This window comes from Rhamphochromis sp. 'chilingali' (genome assembly GCF_963969265.1).
Source record: "Rhamphochromis sp. 'chilingali' genome assembly, chromosome: 8".
Classification (NCBI taxonomy): domain Eukaryota; kingdom Metazoa; phylum Chordata; class Actinopteri; order Cichliformes; family Cichlidae; genus Rhamphochromis; species Rhamphochromis sp. 'chilingali'.
The window spans coordinates 388,401-408,015 of record NC_137935.1 but is presented as its reverse complement, the minus strand read 5'-3'; the positions used below and the strand labels follow the sequence as shown (position 1 = coordinate 408,015).

General features: G+C 51.5%; 1 protein-coding gene across 2 annotated transcripts; it reads right to left on the bottom strand.

Annotated features, from left to right (window-relative positions):
* Positions 1-3,270: 3,270 nt before the first annotated feature.
* lrch3 (leucine-rich repeats and calponin homology (CH) domain containing 3) lies at positions 3,271-19,217 on the bottom strand. 2 transcript variants are annotated; one of them, XM_080890157.1, is made up of 20 exons: positions 18,897-19,208; positions 16,996-17,140; positions 16,402-16,528; positions 16,212-16,317; positions 14,914-15,050; positions 14,729-14,838; positions 14,538-14,631; positions 14,081-14,186; positions 13,592-13,734; positions 13,315-13,370; positions 13,190-13,235; positions 12,668-12,781; positions 12,535-12,579; positions 11,258-11,311; positions 8,272-8,302; positions 8,074-8,187; positions 7,897-7,988; positions 7,686-7,823; positions 7,540-7,617; positions 3,271-4,779 (listed from the first exon to the last, which is right to left on the bottom strand). In XM_080890157.1, exons 1-20 carry the CDS (start codon positions 19,126-19,128, stop codon positions 4,618-4,620), a joined length of 2,130 nt encoding a protein of 709 aa, XP_080746283.1. In that variant the 5' UTR covers positions 19,129-19,208; the 3' UTR covers positions 3,271-4,617. The 2 variants fall into 2 exon arrangements, with proteins under 2 accessions (XP_080746283.1, XP_080746284.1); XM_080890158.1 differs by lacking the exon at positions 11,258-11,311 and having other exon boundaries at positions 18,897-19,217.
* Positions 19,218-19,615: the final 398 nt, after the last annotated feature.

The window sequence follows — 19,615 nt, the reverse complement described above, 5'->3', positions numbered from 1 at the left end:
AGCAGATGGCCCCGCCCCTCCCTGAGCCTGGTTCTGCCGGATGTTTTTTCCTGTTAAAAGGGAGTTTTTCCTTCCCACTGTCGCCAAAGTGTTTGAAGATTTAGGCTTAAAGCTGAATTTAAATAAATGCGAAATTCAGAGCCAAGTATTTGGGAGGTGTGATTATTGCGTCTGATATGACACAGTTTAAAGCACAATGTTATCTGGGGCCTCAGATAACCGCTGCTCGGTCGGTCTGTGTCTGCGTTTGAGCCGCTGATGGCGGAGATTCGCTCCGGATAGAGAAGCTAGCCTCGGCTAACGAAGCGCAGGGCCGCGGGTAACCGAGCGGCTTCCGAGCTGCGCGTGCCGGCTCCCGCACACGCTGTTTAAGAACACCTCACTCCAGGACACCACAGCATCAATGAGAGCACACACTGCGTGTCATTAAAGAATGTGAAGTTAGACTGTTCTTCATAAACAGCCCTGATGTGACACGCTGTCGCTTGGTTGATTTCCAAACATACTTTGAAAAGATGTCACAAAATCCTACCGTGAAACATGATTATTGTTCTCCAGAGGAGTCATGAATACTTTCAGTCACAAACCGGTGTTACGTTATATTAGACTGCACTTCCTGTCGCAGCGTCCTGACCCGGGAACAGAGCTGCAGACGTGACGTTCACCTGTGACAAATATTTCTACTTTATTCACAGAAACAAAAACAAAAAACACCAAGGAGAGAAAAACAGAAAACATAGGAAACATTTACAGTATGAACACAATCAGCTGATGGTGTTCTTGTTTTTTGGCCACATGTTTTTCACCACTTCCTGTGTGCGGTGTTGAGACAATAAAAGCATCAAAGCCACATTCTATTTATTTTATGACTGAAACAGCAAAAACACACAAGTGGAAAAACAGCCGCCCACGTCACGTGACCCGCTGCTGCCACAAGACGAGCGCCTGAAGAAGAAAACATCTGTACACCATCACCTTTCTGAAACCTCTAAGCCACCACACCTGTCCCCATCAGGTTCACTCAGATCTCAGGTGAGTCCAGTTAAGATGAGCTGATTGGTGGAGGTGGTTCAGGGGGCGGGGCCCAGCCTACTTGTCATAATTCAGGTTGTTCAAGTTGTGCTCTTGTGCTCTGTTCAGGTGACTGAGAAACAAAGTGAGGCTTCAGCAAGTGTTTAGTGTAGTGTCAGCATGCTGATGTCCTACGCCACCTGAACACAGCACCAGCCCCCTTTACTCATCTTTACAGTTTAAATTATAAACACAGTCTTCTCCTCCGGTTAGTGAAGCAGCAGCAGCTCAGATTCATGACATCACTGTACACAGAGGCCACGCCCACTGTAGGATGGCAGGATGTGTGCTGCAGTTCCTCTAATGTCCAGCAGAGGCAGCAGTGAGTCAGCCCCACACACATGTTTACAGCCTGATACACAAAGGGTCTGGCCCCTTCATGACACCTGTTTGCATTATTAGGGGTGTGGCTTCTGCCTGACAGGTGGATGGTGACACAAGCGGCTGTAGCTGCTAGCAGTCTGCTTCACCTGAGCTGCACCTCCTGACTGTGTTTGTGCAGTTGGAGCCTTTTGGAGCTCCAGTTGGAGTGAGACGCTGAGCAGGTATTGCTTTGATCACTGTTGTCAAGACGAACTTTTATAAATAAAATTACAGTACAGCAGCTGTTTGCTTACTTCACTGACAGGAGAAGAAATTCCCCCCCCCCCCCTCCCCCCATTGTTGACATGGCAACACAAACATCTCTGTTGTCGTAGTAACACCCAGGTTTCGGCCTCATATACAGAGCATCATCAGTAAATTTCTATTTACAGGATATATTTGTACACAACAGTCGGGCCACCTTTACAAGGTGAAAAATGTCCCAGCATGCAACAGAAACCACCCAGTCGCCTTCAGCTGCACACGTGACAAAGGTCTGATCAGGTGATCACAAAGCCAGGTCACATGATTGACCTAAATCACAAGGACATGAGTAAAAACTGTACAGACGACATCCTCCTCTTCATCAGCGGCGAGATGAAGGTGTTTACCATAATAAGGACAGTTGGAGACGAACAGAGCCAAACTGAACCACACTTTGTCCTTGCTGCTTCTTTTGGGATATTATTTACTGTTAGCAAGTAGCTCACATTTGGGTGAGTGCCCCACAATGGAAGACTGGCAGAGGCCCCGCCCCCTAAAGCAAAACTAAAAGCATAAAAAAATAAATAAAACTAAATAAACTATAAAAAAAACCAAAAAGGAAAAATAAATAATTTCTTTGACAATACTGGGCACGATCAAACCCACTACTGTAACATTAGCATTTAGCAGTCATGCTATAAACTAAGCGATCGTCGACCGTTTTCAGATTAGAAACAAGCTGTTAGCTTTACCTGACTTTATCTTAGCTACCTTCTGTGGTTAGCTCGACATAAGAGTACCATTAGAGTTAGCTTTCTTCAGCAGGTAGCCATGTTAAAATAGTTACGGAACTTTTGAAATGTCAGTATTTTTAAAGCTAACTGTGTCACATATATAATATTAAGTACTGTTATCTAACAGTTCATAAAGTTAGTCTTATTATAGTCTTACCCAGAGATAGCAGAGAGTCTATTCAATTTTAGACTACTGCTTACTCGTTAGCTTAGGCCACTTCCTAGCTGTAGTTCATGTTAAGTCTGAACTCATCACGATACTTTTATAGCTACCTATTTCAAGCTAGTCTTCCAGCTAGCTGGTTTCTGTTAACAGACTGCTACGTAAGTATCAGCCTGTGTCTCTGCAAACATGACAAGCATGATCAGCGTGATCCAACACATTTACTCTGTTTTAATAGTGTTAGCCTTAACAGTCAGTTACATTTTCAGACTGAAGCAAATTCAGAATCGTCACTGTTAGCGATGGGTAATCTGGGAATAGTTTTCTCTTTATTATTATTATTTTAAACTAAGCACACTCATCTTAGCTAGGTCACCGCTAGCCATTAAATGTAGCTTACAATAAGTTTATCTTTGCCAATATTAACTTTAAGCTATATTAGCCACAAGATACATTAGTGTTATTTAAACAAAACAAAACTGCTGTTAGCTTCCGTTAGCCTTTAGTAGCACTGCAACTGTATCTCAGTGTGCAGACCGGACAGTTTCAGACTTTATTGATCAATCAGATGTTACTGAGAACATGAAATACTTTTCTTTTTTTTTAAATTAAAGTGCTTTTCCCTTTCTCATTTCCTGTTTCTGTGGCAAATGTTCATGTTAAACAGGAAGTTCAGTGTGTCTGCAGCTACTGGGAATTATGAGGTTTTTTTTCTATTCATTGATCTGTGTGATGTCACAGAGAAAAGCTCCACCCATCTGTTGTTCAAGTCTTCTGCTTGTGAGATACAGCCAATCAGAATAAAGCACGTTTAAAGGCGGAGGAGCTAAACCGGCTTGTGTGAGACAGCGGCTGAGCTGAGGCTCAAGATGATGGGGACTCAGGCTAAGCCGCTCTGTGAGAGCTAACGTTGGAATGAGCAGAACGATCCACCTAACAGAGTTTTATGGTTTTGAGTCGTCTGTGTTTAACACTGGCTCAATAATTATGCATATTAGTTTCTAAGCTCCGCCTACACAGGTACCCAAATGCATGTAGAACTAATGTCACACAGATGTTGAACTGCATGGATTCACCCGTTAGAAAACTTGACAAGTAGAATAAACCACCTCCCACTTTGCCTCTGGGTTATTTTTCTGACATCAGAGGATCATTTTACCTTCTTTACCTCAGACTCAGGGGGCAAAGGTCAAAGGTGGTAAGCTTCTATCTTTTCGCCTTGTCACACGTGGAGGATTTCCTTTGGACCGCTGCTCAAACACAAGCAGATGTGGTTTCACGGTGAGGGCACTCATTATTATCACTTGTAATAATCAGCAGATGGAGTAGATTAGCTCCGCCTACACCAGGTACAGCATTAAAATCTGGTCAGATTATTTGCTCCTTCCTATCTGGTCTGCTCTGCAGCTCTGTCATCTGTGATGAGTGTAATAGGTCCAGAGTGAAACCTCCACCTGTGAGAAGCTGATTTCTAACAAACCTTGCAGCAAGAGTAAAGATCAGTTCAGCTCGACTCGTCTCCATCACTGCCCATCAGCCACTCCCTCACCTGCAGAGCGACGGCACAGGTGGGATGGAAGCCCATTTCTGCCCACAAATGGAAACACACTTGCTGCAAACGTCTGAACGTTTTACTCTACTTTGTATTTTGGGGGCGCTGAGCCTTTATTAGTCAGCAGAGAGCGGGCAGGAAGTGGCCGTGGGGAATTGAACCTGCACCTATGAGGTGCCTGAAGGTCTCACCTGTGAAATATTTTTTTGTCATTCAGACACGACCTTAAATATTCGATTCATCTTTTACTTTAAAATTCATTTCAGCCGAGGTCATTGGGTAGCATCCCCCCCCGAAATGGGCTTCCATACATACAGCACTGACCAATAGGAGCTCAGAACCCGTCACTGTGGTATTATGTCGGTGCCAGCCCCCTGCTGCAGGAGCTTCGGACACTTTCTGATGACATCATGCAGGCTTTAAGAGACGCTTAGCTCTGATTGGCTGGTACAAATGGGGTGCAAATATGGCTAGATGGTGACAGACGGCCCCGGTGGGGTTGATGGCGTCGTGGGGGTCGCTGTGGTGCTGGAGTGTCGGGGCGGGGCCAGGTTGAGCAGGGCGCCGACGGTCACGGCTACCTGGGGTAGCCCTCGCTCCTCCAGGATGTGAAGAGGAAGGCACAACTGACTCTGCACAGACAAACACCACAGAAGAAGACACAGCGAGGGGCAGGGGGAACGGATGGAAAACGAAATCAACAGGTAAAATAACTGAAACCATGGCAACGCAAGGATGAAAACAAGGAACGGCAAAAATGATGGAGGAGGAGGAGGAAAGAAGGGGCGGGGCGTGCAGATGGAAGCAGACAGGTGAGAGAGCTTTGAACAGAAGGCTGTGGGCCAAAGACGGGGGCGGAGACAGAAGGAAGTAAGAGGCGGATAGGAAGTGTAGTGCCACAGCGGCAGGTGTCAGTTTTGAGCCGGCTGCCATCAAACACGTACAGATTTAAACTCCAACACATTTGCACGGTGACGCACCAATCAGCACACCTTCCACACAGCTAGGAAACATGGGAGTTTATCAGCACTGAGGTTAATCGATCACCTGACTAACAATAACCTCCGAGTTTAGCTCAGTGAGGCCTGAAAGCAGCGACTGCAGCACAAACTTGTCAGGAAGCTCGGATCAGGATCACGCACTCATGCTTACAGAGAGGGGAGCACCCCCTGCTGGTGGAGGAAGAATAAGGCACTGCCTTGTCGTCATCTTCACAACACGCGTGCTAGAAGCTCTGCTAAGGTGTCCTGGGCCACACCAGTGGACCGACTGCAGTGGCAGGAGCTGGTTTCCACTAGGACACCAGTCCAGTGTCGGTGGGTTGCAGGCGAGTATGAAGCATGAAATTAATGTGCTGACATCAGTTTACACCTTGACTGTGTTACCTGATGTCGGGTCTCTGTGAAGAGGATGAAGCGGCCATTGCTAGCATCGATGGAACAAACCAATCAGGAGGCAAAGACCTCCAGGTGTGTTTGAAAGACAGACAAGTGAGTCGAGCGGCTTTACTGAACTTTATTGATGGAGCTCTAAAAGGAACAGAGCAGAGGCACAGGTCTACAAAACACTCAGACATCCTCATCCTCACTCTTCATCGTAGAACAATCCCATCCTGTGACGCTTCGGCGTGCTCCGGCCGGTTGGAGCCACAGGAAACCCGCCCACGTTGAGGCCGAGTCCCCTCCCACTGCAGGATGCCTCTTTGTTCTGCTCGAGTTTCCACCGTCACAGACATAAGAGCGATGGCGAGGCCATCACAGGTCGGTGTCCTGACCCTGCACACCTGTGGGGGTTGCTGCTAGTCCTGCAGTGGGAGGAGTCTCCAGAGCCTCGGTACAGGTGACACTGAAGGTTCCTGCGCTTCGACCGGAGAGCCACTCGGGAGGTCAATGCAGGCATCAGACCACATGTGAAATGCTGATGTGGTGCTCAGAGGTCGTTTCCAGGGAGACGTGTTTCTGATGGGAGGGGCTGACACTTCAAACAGTAAAAAATGGAACGTAAGGCACGGGGCAGAACGCCAACAGGCAGGACGCGAGCGTGAGGGCGAGCTTTGGGGGATCGTCCAGGTCCGACTGAGGGGTCACATGGTCCTCTGGCTCAAACACTCAACTCTGCTGTGCCTCACGCCTTCTACCTGCCCACTGGGCGGAGCATCGGTCACTCAAAGGGTCACGGGGGGGGGGGGGCTGGATGTTCATCGTCGTCAGCAGAAAATGTTTCTGTTAATCAGCAAGGAGGCTGCGACACGCACACCTGTACAGGTGAGAGAGGAACGGCTTATGGATGATTTCAAAGCATATGGGAGAGCATTTGATCCAGCTGCTGGAGTGAACTCGCTCGGATGTTCCTCTGAGCCCACAGCTGATTGGCCGATGACAGACGCTCTAACTCGAGTGGCGAGCATCGCCCCACGCTGATCTGAGTCTTCACCTTTGACCTGAACACGTCTACAGGGCCAGGATCAGAGCCTCAGGAGCAGCGTCAGGTCCCGCAGATGGGCGTGTCTACAGACTAGATGCCGCTGCACACGTCAGGAGACAGACGGACCAATCGCAGCCAGGCTCTTCTCCTCGGCCCAGTTTTTGTGCTAAACTAACGTAACCTGAAAGGTGGCAGTACTACGACAGATCCAGGGCAGGATTCCTGCGTCACTGTGGTGAACGGAGACTCTGAGGGGGACATTGCTGGGATAAATTCACGCCCGCTGCGTGCAACTTGGCGAGATCGCCCTCGGCTCGCTCGGCGTCAGACGTGCGGCGCCAGGTGCACATAAATGGCACACAGCACCGACATGACAGACAGGTAAAAGAGGGCGAAGCCGGCCAGCTGGACCTGAGGGGACAGGCTGACCAGGGGAGGAGCCATGGAGAGCAGCACCTCCACTGTGGCATAAACCCCGCCCCCTTTCCCCTCCAGGACGTCGCCCACTGAACAGAGATGGTCCTGAGTGCGTGCGTGTTGGGTGAGATGGACACGGTGGAGGAAGAACAGAGGAGAGACGCACGGAAGGAGGAAGGGAGCGATGAGAGGCGGGACGATGACAGAGAGGAAGAGAGGCGTTAGTAGAAGAAGAAACTTCAAACTTCACCATCAGTCGTCCAGCCCGATTGGTTGGTTCGTTATGATAAACCGCACGCGTATTTATGACTACCCAGCCCCGCCCCATCAGTCATGGCGGCGTGCTGCAGATCGCACTGAGATTTAATGACAGCGTCAGCAGCAGAGGCCGAACCCGTGTCTGAAATCTCCGAGCCGGGGTCAAAGGTCACTCTCAATAAAAACCCCAGCGGGCCCCGTTTCATTAAAGGCATCGGCTCGTCTGGCAGGAGGACTGATGGGGAACATTTGGATTTGCTGTTGTTCGTTCATCGCTCAGGTGTGCATGGTACCTGTGGGACTCCGATGCGGCGACACGCCTCCAGGAAGTTCTCCACGTTTCTGCGGCACTTGGCCATGGTGAGTTTGGGCTGCGGGCAGACGGGACAGTCAGCGGGGCACACCTGAACAGCAGCGCACATATTAACACTTTACTCACCACGGCAGGGGAGGGGACGTGGATGCTGGGGACGGACCGCGGCCTCACGTGATTGGCCAGGTGACAGAGAACCACGCCGTCCGTCAGGGCTGCTCCCAGGTCACTCGGCAGTGACACTTTGAGACGAGCCTCGATGTTCTTGGAGGGAGAGAGAGGGCTGATCAGTCACCTGTGAACAAGGTAACCCACCCAGGTGAGTCCAGGTACGCACCTTCCTGAGCTGCTCCACCACCTCGACGTCCTCTGCAGCAAGAGGAGGAGCGGCGGGAGCCTCCTCTTGGCTCGGAGGAGCAGAGGTGTCACCTGGAGGACAGAGAGGGAACAGCAGTCACACAGAGCACACCTGACAGGTGAGTGAGGCTGAGGACACACCCCCACAGGACCTCACCTTTCCTCTTCTCCTCCCTCTGCGCGAGCCGGAACAGGAAGCTCTCTGGCCGCACATTGGTAGTTCGACAGGAGGCCACGCCCCCCGAGCTGGGGTAAGACGGCGACTGATTGGCTGAAAGAAGAGAAAATCCAGGTGTGAGCGGGAGGCAGGCGAACACTGGGGAGGGGAGGAGCTTCGGTAAACTGTCGGTCTTACCTGTAGGAGAGAGAGCAGCTCGGTCCTCACCCTGTGGGACAACACAACACAGTCACACAGCTGGACACACCTGGAGGTCAGTGCGAGGCAGCGAGCTTCAGGTGTGCTGCTAGCTCCAGGCTGCTCAGGTGTGTCAACGCTAATGATGTCATTTCAGGTAAAATACTGATTAACATTCAGTGGAATCACTCAGGTACTCTTCACAGGTATTTCTGATCATGTGACTGAACAAAAACAGCTGCTCTGGGGGCGGGGCCGAGACCACTTCTTTCCTGAAACAGTGAAATGACGTCTGTAACTGGGACGTCCTGCAGTGGACACCGGGCCTCATTCACCGAACACGCGTCAGCAAAATCACACACGTGAAACATGAACAACACGACAGCGAATCGCAGTCATTTCTCACTTTAATGAGAAAGAACGCCAGAGGACGCTCGGCTTCCACGGCAGCGGTTAAAAACACCGGACTGAAACACAATGAGGCTATGTCCACACGTACACGGGTATTTTTGAAAATGAAGATTTTCCGTTTTCGTTTATACAAAAAAATCCCGTTCACACATAAAAGCCAAACACGAAGGAAAACGCTGCTAGGAACAGCAGCTATATCTCTAGCCGTGTAGAAATGTTGGCCAATCAGAAGTCGATAAGCCTGGGTGGGAAAGAGTAAACAAAGATGGGGCATAGAAGCAGAACTGAGTCGTCTGTGTGGAGGGACAGTAACTGTGTGTGTGTACGCATGTAAACACTGCAGAGTAACAGTAACAGTGTTGTAGAAATTCATTTCACCGAAACAACGTGGCGCACAGTGTGACGTCAAAAAAGGCGCACACCTTTGACACTGCGTTTTCTGCGTTTACCTCGTCCACACGTAAACGCAAAAACTGAGTTTTTGAAAATCTCCATTTTCAGTGACCGAAAACGCCGTTTACGTGTGGACGAAAGGCGCAAACGCATAGAAAAATCTGCGTTTTCAAAAATACCCGGGTACGTGTGGACGTAGCCTGAGACTCGTGGAAAAACGAAAAGAAAAAGACCTGAGCGCCGACGGAAAGAGAAGGAGGAAGTCAGCAGACAGGCAGCACCTGACAGAAGACTGGTCTACGATCGTCGCCATGTCCAACGCCGTTCGGCCCCGTTAACATCACCACGTTTGTTTTGGTTTTTTCGACTTTTTGCAAACTGAAACGGACCAAAGAGAAACGACGTGCAGCGAGACACCTCAAAGGACCGTCCCACGTTTACCTGTCCAAGGTTTGCGAATGAGGCCCAGTGACACCTGGTGTTGCTAATGAAATATTGTAACGACAAACCGCTGACTCCGCCTCCTAGAAACTGCCTCACTTTGAAGGTCAAGCATGCGGACACAGTGCAGCATGCACAGTGCAGTACCTGCAGCAGACAGGAGGTGGCGCTATCAGAAGTGTGAGAATAACAGCCGTCTACAGACAGTCCAGCCACAGACTGAGACACAGACAGACAGACAGACAGACAGGGGAGGGGCCAAATAAAAAGAAAGGAAGAGCAGTGATGTCAGTGAACGTTGCGTCCAGCAGGGACGGACGCGTGGAAGGCGTGTGTCACCTGTCTGTGTGAGCCAGGTCGCCTCTTTATCGTGTTTGTGTCAAAGTCGATCTCAAACACCAGGACACACTGACACACAGACAGACACGCAGGCAGACAGACAGGAAGGAAGGTGGCGAGGGCGGAGATAAAAAGAAAGGGGGAGGATCAAACTGAGGAGGAAGTGAAGATGAGGAAAAAAGAAAAGGGGAAGAAGAAGAAGAGAAGAAGAAGTAGTTAATGCAGAGATTCAGGTGTTAATGACGTGCAGGTGCTTTCAGCTCATCGTCTGTTTCAGTGAATTTAAGCTCCGACAGCTCGGCAGGTTCAGGAAACGCGTCGCACAAACTTTACCACCTCAGTCTCTCCACAGGAAGTGCCGATGCTCACGGGACACACCCACAGCGTTAATCACCTCTAGGTCCAACGATTTCAGCTCCAGTGAGACGATCAGTGTTTGTTCTCCTGGCTGTGACAATAAAGTTTTTCTAAGGATTTGCGAGCGCCGCCGTCACCGTCGGTGATGTTTAGAGAACAATGAGGTCAGCTGACACGTGACGATGCTACAGAAGCAGAGCGGCCAGACTGTTAAACTAAAGTTCACAACGAGGGTCTCTGCTGGGCGGAGACAAACATCACCATGTGACAGGAAGTAGATGCTGAAAAGAGACCAAACTGAACCTGAGAGAGTAACCGCTGCTGCTCGGGTTACTCCTGAACCAGTTTAAACCAGTTTATGGACGCGCCGTGTGACCCTTTATAGACTAACATGTCATCACCACAGTCACAGTAGCCACTCAGAGCCCAGAGGAGTAGATAGGAAAGGGGTAAAGGGAGAGGATAAGGACAGGTGGTGCTGGGTGGGGCTTAGAGGAAAGGTGGACAGGTGTGTTCATGCTGATTCAGTCCTCAGAATCCCTCGGGTTTGTGTGCTTTTTCAAAATAAGAGCGCTCTGCTAACACAGGCTAACACGGCTCCAGTGCGATCGAGCGTGGGGTCAAAGTGATCCACAGAGAGAAACACGTCTGTCTGCGTAACGCTAAAATGAGAGCTCGTTTCTCACCTCGACCTTTAACCTTCATTCAAGTTTGTCACTGATCTGGAGCTCCTCCATGTCACGACATCAAAACTTTGACCATGCCGCCGGTTCACGTGGTTCATACAGCGGCGAGAAGCCAACCACGAGATGAAAACGAACCCGATAATCAACCACGTAAAACATATTTACACCCAGACGAGTTTCACGCGCTCGAGCCGAGACCACAACACTGAGCAGCTGATAAATATATTTACAAAATAACAGCACGATGAGGAAACGCAGTGCGGACGCAGTTTGTCCTCCAAACGCTTCTGCACACAAACCCGAGCGACCCTGCTCTGAAAATCAGTTAGTAGCTGTTGGGGGTGGGGCCATACTCTTACCATGAACAGGGCGGAGTCGTCTGTGTGGGTGGAGCGTCGGGAGGGGTAGACGTTCTGAGCGCACAAACAGACACCACAGACACACAAACACATTAACAAATACTAACATACAGGTGAGAGCGTGGCGAATGAGGGGTGTGGTTTAAACAGGGGCGGGGCTAGACTCACTGTGCGAGCTTCTAATAACCATCGCTATTAGAAGATCGTTACCTGCTGAGTCGTGCAGCTTTACGTTTTCTCTCAGATATTTGGAACAAAAACGATTTTCCACATTGCTCCCATGTCAGAGGTCAGAGGTCATGCGTGCTTGGCTCCACAGTTTGAAACACTCTCAGCTCTCAGCACCGGTCAGATGGGACAGATCAGCGAGTGAGGGAGCGGGAGTCGCCCTGGGTCACCATGGGCTGTGGAGGCGGGGTTAACTTACGAGACAGGCCTGACCCCGACAGGATGACCCTTGACCTCCATGTCTTCATTTATCTTTGTTAGACGTTTGAAAGTGAACGCACGTGCCGATAAAAACCGACCGACTAATCACGCCCACACTCGCCGGCGTTTTTCTGTCAGCCTCACACAGCACCATGTTTACCTCTGAGCCAACCAATCATCAGCAAGTGAATCACACGCCTCCATCGTTACAGGAAGTGACACAGGAAGTGAAACGTTATGACTCTGATTCCATCAAACCAATCACGAATTATTATTATTACATCATTTAACAACACCTGTTCACAAAGAGGTACACACAGACTCACACACACATGCACACACACACAGACTCACACAGACAGACTCACACACACACACACACACATGCACACACACACACAGACTCACACACACATGCACACACACACACAGACTCACACACACACACACACACACAGACTCACACACACACACACGCTCACACAGACTCACACACACACACACACACACAGACTCACACGCTCACACACACAGACTCTCACACACACACACAGACTCACACACACACACACACACACACACGCTCACACACACAGACTCACACACACACACACACACACACACACACACACGCTCACACACACAGACTCACACACACACATACACACACACACACATACACACAGACACACACACACACAGACTCACACACACACATACACACATACACACACACAGACTCACACACACACATACACACATACACACACACACAGACTCACACACACACACTCACACACACACACTCACACACACATACACACAGACTCACACACACACAGACTCACCTCTGTGTCAGGACTGGCCTTCGTGGGACTCGGAGCTGCTTTATGCTGAAAAGCATCAACAGAGTTTCGATCAATAACAGCTGATCAGCGATCAATAACGTGCCGTCACCAGTTAAACTGGTACCGTTCGTACCTTGGCGTGTCCGCTCACGTTGTCCCTCTGCAGCGAGCGGTTCTTCTGCCGCTCCTCGTCGTACCTCATGGCGGCAAGCTGCGCCTCCCTCCTCATCCTCTCCACGCCGCCTCTCTGAGGACACAGACCGTCAGTGCTGCTGCAGCTGTGCTCAGCTTCTACCTCACAGGTAAATGGTAAATGGTCTGCATTTGTATAGCGCTTTTCTAGTCCATAGGACCCCAAAGCGCTTTACACTACATTCAGTCATTCACCCATTCACACACACATTCACACACTGGCGATAGCAAGCTACATTGTAGCCACAGCTGCCCTGGGGCGCACTGACAGAGGCGAGGCTGCCGGACACTGGCGCCACCGGGCCCTCTGACCACCACCAGTAGGCAAACATGGGGTTAGTATCTTGCCCAAGGATATTTGGCATGCAGCCAGGAGGTAGCCTGGGATCGAACCACCGACCTTCTGATTAGTGGCTGACCTGCTCTGCCACCTGAGCTACAGCCACCCCATGGACTGCCTTACCTGTCCGTGTGAGCCAGATGCGGCCGCGGCGCTATCGACTCCACCCCTGAGGGACAGGAGTTGACACAGTAAGCCAGACAGGAAGTGAAAAGAGCAGGTGTGATAAAGGTGAACGAGGACCGTACCTGCCGTGTCTCCTCGGGTCTTCCATCCTCGAAGAGCCGCTTTTCACAGGAGAACCCTGAGCACAGAGACAGGAAGTCACACAGGCTTTTCACAATAAAGCTCAGGTTTTACACCACAATTATCAGTTTATACCTCAAACCACCGACAGACTCGACCTTTGACCTTTCAGAAGTCTGTGTAAAAAGGCTTACTGTAAAGACTGTAGTTAAAAGACGACAAGCAATTGTGGGGTGCATGTGAGTCGCAGGTGTGACTTCCTGTGGGCGGAGCTCTCACCTCTCTGGTGATGCGTCTCTCGATGTAAGCCATGAACTGAGAGCTCAGGCTGGTCCTGTCTCCTCCCCCACGACTCCTCCCCTCCTCCTCCTCCTCCTCACCCGCACAGCTGTCGATGAAGTCGATCTGCTCCAACTCCCCATCTGACACACACACAGAGGAGGAGACGATCCAGACGAGAAGCACCAATCAGCTCCATCACTCACCACATTCACTCTGAGTACTCTGGATTCCGACTGGCTGGCAGCTGTGGAGCGTAACTTCGAACCAGCTGATGGAGACGTCTGTGCAGGTGAGAGCTTCTACCAGTTTCACCTGTCCTAACCATGAGCCACGTCACACTGATCTGAATTGATGATGCTGAAGCAGCCGGAGCCAACCTTCCACTAACACGCTCGGCTTCATCTTCCTCAGCAGTGTGCCAGGCTCAGGTGCGTTTGTTTTACCGCCTCAACCTCTAAACTGATGTGAGATCAGAGAAACGCTCACATGTGCCATTAGGCAGTGCCGCTCCTCCAGCCGCGCCTCCTCGCTGCCTCTGGTCTCGGCTGATGTCAGCCACTCGCTGCGGCAGCTCCGACAGCTCCTCTGAGGCCTGCACAGAGGAGACAGCGCGGTTTCTGCAAACGGAGCTCGAGCAGGAGCGAAATCAGCGGCTCAACACCAGCAGGCTGCGATGGGTGGGCTTATTATTCTGTGGGTCGGCACAGCTCTGATCGTTTAGCAATGCCTGACGGGCTCGCCCTGGTGTGAGCCACGCTAACCACACATTTATCTGCTACAGCACAGTTCATGTAAAAATCCTCCACTGTTAAAGGGTCAGGGGTCAACAGGGGTCAAGATGGAGGAAACGTGTCGTCGACTCATTAAACTAAAAGAAAACAGAACATCGAGGCTGCCGTGACGAAACACTGTCTGTGTTTGTGTGCGTGTGTGTGTGTGTGACCTCGTTGCTCAGCCATCTCTTGTCTCCGCTGTCGACGCTGTTGAAGCCGGAGTCGAGCGCTCCGTAGGGACGCCCGGGGTAAAGCTCATCCACACTGATGGGGCAAAGTGAGAGAGTCAAAGGCTTTTATTGTGAAAGAGCAGCAGCTTTTGTGTGTGTGTGTGTGTGTGTGTGTGTGTGCGCGCGCAGACCAGGAGCTGAAGGTCAGAGGTCGTCTGTCGTACTCGGGCAGGTCCGGCGTCGTCTTGCTGGCCTCCAGATTCAGGTACTTAAATATGTGAACTTTCCCTTTAATGCAGATCTGCAGACAGGAAGCAGACGTTAGCTCTGAACCGACACCTGCACAGGGACGCCTGCGAGGTCACTTCCTGCGTACCTGAGCGGGCGGGGTCTGCAGCGGGTTGTTGTCGAGGACGATGGTCTGCAGCTGCGTGAGGCGGCGATAACAGACGGGGATGGAGGTCACTTTGTTACAGGAGAAGTCGAGACGCACCAGAGGCAGCTCGGCCAGCTCTGCAGGGACGACCAATCAGATTACTCCACGAGCCATCACGCTTCACTTCCCAGGTTTGACAACACAATGACTCAATTCTCTTCTTCTTATGGTTCCATCCGTTCTTTTGAGGGGTGGAGCCTATCCCAGCTACCACAGGGCGAAAGGCGGGGCACACCTAAATACTACTAATTATTACTAATGGCCACTAGTGGACAATTGGCAGTACTGCACGTGTTTTTTACTGTCTCATCATCCTGGAGGAAAATTAAAGAAACCAAGACGACCTATGACTGCTGTGGATCTACATTGCGCCCAGGCACGTTCAGATCCCTGAACGTGGCGTGGAGTATCGCCTCGCATTGCTGCCGGGACTGACCGCTATGTCTGGTTTTGATCTGGGTGGATAAGTGAGTTTAAACGAGCTGTGCTGACCGCCGGGGTCGCGGTGGAGCGTCAGCGATTGGTGTGATTTGCCATTCGGTTAAACTCAAAGACGTGCAAACGACTATACTGTTTTTACCTGCTGGGTGGGCGTGTCCCCGTAGCTCTGACGTCAGGTGAAAACTGTGGATCGCCTGTTCTAGGATTTTACTACTCAGCTGTAAAAAAACGAAATCTGACTCGCCGTCAGAACTCGCTCAGGAGTTCACAGACGAGTCGAGACAAGCAGAGAAATGTGGCGGCGACTGAGCTGTGAGAGAGAGAGCAGCTCTTTGGAAAGATAGCAGGAAATGCCGCGGCCGCTTTGAAACCTGAACACAACAGCGGGCGCTTCGTGCCACTGCTGTTCGGCCTGTGTGGTGATTTTAATCACGTTGCTTTGACGGGTGGAGATTCACGACACTGATGTTTGGGTCAGAGGTTAAAAACTGCAGCTCACCCGTCTGCATGTGCACTGGGGGAGGAGGAGCTCCACGCTCACACAGGAGCACCAGACCCATCAGTGGGTTAGTCTGGTCTGAGCCATGCCCTCTGCCGTGGGCTGACTGACAGCTCAGTGGGAGGAGCTTAGATTGGCAGCGCGATCCAGGTGTTTTATTCCAATTTAACCTGCAGTCATTTATCAGGGCCTGAGTCAGCTGATCGGCTGATACAGAAACAATAACTGATAACAGACAGTGCAGACTCCAGGCTGTGAACACAGCGGTCACCATCGTTTCACGTGTTTGTGTGTGTACCTGGTGGCAGTCGGACCAGGTGGTTTCTCCTGATGTTCAGGTCTCTTAGAGCCTCCAGCTGGCCCACCTGAGCAGGCAGAGTCTGGATCTCGTTGCAGCTCACATCCTGTGGGCGATCAAAGATAACGATAATCAATAAGCGCTGCGATCGGTCAGCGAGGATGCCGACGTGCGGCGTGAGAGGACCGACCAGCTCGGTGAGGTGCCTCAGCTGTCCCAGCTCCTCCGGCAGGGAAACCAGCTTGTTGTTGCAGGCGATCAAAACCTTCAGAGGGAGGCCGCAGACGACGGCGGGCAGCACCGACAGCTGGTTCCGACTGAGGGGAGGGGCATTAAGAGAGGGGCGGGGTCACAGACACAGGCATCCAGCTGTCATCGGTAAACATGTGACAAGTGTGCATGTGACAGAGAACAGAGGAAGAGGAGGACTACGAGACAAAACAGAATGAGACAAAGAAAAGAAAGACGATGAAGAGCAGAGAGGAAGAAGAAGAGGAAGACAAAAAGCAGAAGAAGATGAGGAGACGCTTCCAGATTCCTTCTGGTCCTGCTGATGACACCAAAAGTGGGCTTCATGGTTTCCGACCAATAAAATCAGCAGCATTCAAGCCGTCGGTTCAGTGAGCAGCACCCACAGGTCACCCACAGAAAAGCACGCCACAAGGTGAGGACATGCCAGAGGACTTCCTGTTTGGTGCCGTCTGACAGAGCGTGGAGCTCGTGATAAATGAAACAGACCTGAGGCACACAACTGCACAGGTGTGTGTGTCTTTGTGTGTGTTACCTGAGGTTCAGGTAGGTAAGCGCCTGCAGGTTGAGCAGGCCGTCAGGCAGCGACCGCAGACAGTTCTGGTACAGGTTCAGACTCTCCAGAGACACGAAGAGACAAACCTCAAGAGGAAGCTCCGACAGCCGGTTACGAGACAGATCTGCACACACACACGGTACAGGTTAACCCGAGATCACACACACGGTACAGGTTAACCCGAGATCACACACACACACACGGTACAGGTTAACCCGAGATCACACACACGGTACAGGTTAACCCGAGATCACACACACGCACACGGTACAGGTTAACCCGAGATCACGCACACGCACACGGTACAGGTTAACCCGAGATCACACACACACACACACGGTACAGGTTAACCCGAGATCACGCACACGCACACGGTACAGGTTAACCCGAGATCACGCACACGGTACAGGTTAACCCGAGATCACGCACACGCACACGGTACAGGTTAACCCGAGATCACACACACGGTACAGGTTAACCCGAGATCACGCACACGCACACGGTACAGGTTAACCCGAGATCACGCACACGCACACGGTACAGGTTAACCCGAGATCACACACACACGTGTTCCTGAAGCTGCTGGTGACCCGCGCACACACAGAGCTCACACATGAACATAACCCGCCTCCGAGGACTGCAGAGCGCCGAGGGGACGCTTGGCCCCTGCTCACTCTGCACACACAGAAATGTGAGATACTCTGAGATGGGCGATGTTGTGACTCTAAAGCAGAGATACAGAGCGAGCTGAGGAGTGAAGCAGCTGTGAAGCCTCAGCTCAGAGAGAGGAGGAGCCTGGACAGGTATGGACAGGTACTGCTCACAGACCCGCCTATGAAGCATTTGTTGTGCTGATACAATCCTGCAAGGCTCAGGATCCGCGGAGCAGTCTTCCCCCCTCATCCAACATCAGCCTGGTCAAGCATCGCACCTGGGCGGCACTCACTCAATTCATGGCACACACGCGAAACACTCGTGTTTGTTTGTTTCCGGTCTCGTGCTTCCCGAGTATGTCCAGGGAGATGACGAAACCCAATCAAACACGTTAAACTGTGACGTCATTGCAGGCTACGTACAGCGAATATCGGTTTGGGTGCAATTTAGTGTGAATGAAAGGAGCACGCGCAGCATCAGCATGGCGGGCTTCGATCAGCTGATCGATAATCAATGCTGTTTGTTCTGTACGTTTGTTTTGCTCGGCACGCCGGCCCGGGCAGGCGGAGCCGCCTCTGTGTCCTCCTGGCTCGTTATCTAATCGAGTCGAACAAAATAAAGCCAGCCAGGTGTGTGGTCACCTTTGGGCCCAGTCTCTGACTTCAGCCCCCCCCCCGCGGGTGGTCAGCCTCCCCTCGCCCCGGTGACCCCGCACGCCTCCTCCGCAGTGTTTACAGGCTGTCGGGGGCAGAGCTAACATGCTAACAAACAAGCTGGCAGGTGAAGCGGCACGAGCCGTCACCTCTGAGATCAGGTGACAACCTCTCAGCCTCCCCGCAGTGAGAGCCGTTAACCGCAGCTTTAAACGCGGCGGCAGCACCCAGGTAACCGCGCTAACCTTGCTAACATGCTAAGAGCAGCTTACCGGGCTCAGACCCGAACCGTCCGGTACAAAAACGCCTCTGCCGGCGGGCTCGGTCCCCGGATTCACTGTGACTGCCTGTCTGCGCCGGTACTCTCCGCTCGGAGAGCCCGGTAAAGGCAGCGGAACCCCGACACGGTGCCGATTTCTGAGTTCGATGTTTGTCACAACACCGGCCTGACGGTGTCCCAGCCTACCCGCAGCCTCAAACCCGACTTCCCCAAAGCACTCCGGACTAAGCCACCGCCCACGGCCCGCTATACACGGCCCGCCGCCGGGCCGGGTCCCGGTGCGGTTCACTCACCGGCCCTGGTGGTGTCGGTCAGGTCGTGGTTGGCGGCGCACCGGGGGAACTCCTTCAGCTTCCTGCCGCTCAGGTTCAAGCTCCCGGTGGCCGCGGCTTCGTCCAGCGCTCGGTCCAGAGAACGGTTCCAGGGCGCCGGGCCCAGTCCGTTACTATTCCCGGTGCCGCCGCCCCCGATGGTGAAGCTGAGTCCGGCGCTGTCCGCAGAGCCCAACAACACCGAGGCCGCCATTACACGCTCCGGCTGTTAGCTCGGTGCTAACGGCTAACTCCCACCCTAAAGTCCAGGCCGGAGCATGCGCATTGCGGCGCTGGACAACAAGACGAAGCGAGCAATGCTGTAGTATTACTGCAGTACTACTACTTTATTACTGCTATAGTGCAGCTGCAATACTACTGTAGTATTATTAGTACTGCTGTAATATTGGCATCACTATACCACTATAATTTAGTACTATTGTAATACTACTAGTCAAACTGCAATACTACAGTACTATTAGATAAGATATATAACTCTTTGTTGTCATTGCACAGTTATAGAGTACAATAGTTCAATGAAGTTGGAAAACTGTCCTACGTCGGCACTACATGTAACACGACACGATACAACACAGTATATTAACTTAGTAATAAAAATGAATAACTGTATGTGTATTTCACACTGTTATTATTGCACATTAGTCAGGTCAGCTGTTAGCATTGATCAGGGCTGTTGCCCT

Bases quoted from the DNA above. Each gene is read 5' to 3' on its own strand.
- lrch3 (XM_080890157.1), bottom strand. From the start codon at position 19,128: ATGGCGGCCTCGGTGTTGTTGGGCTCTGCGGACAGCGCCGGACTCAGC. The intron at 15,051-16,211 runs GTACACACACAA...TCGTCCCTGCAG, and splicing joins CCTGGTCCGACTGCCACCAG to AGCTGGCCGAGCTGCCTCTG. The intron at 14,187-14,537 runs GTCACACACACA...TCCTCTGTGCAG, and splicing joins AGAGATGGCTGAGCAACGAG to GCCTCAGAGGAGCTGTCGGA.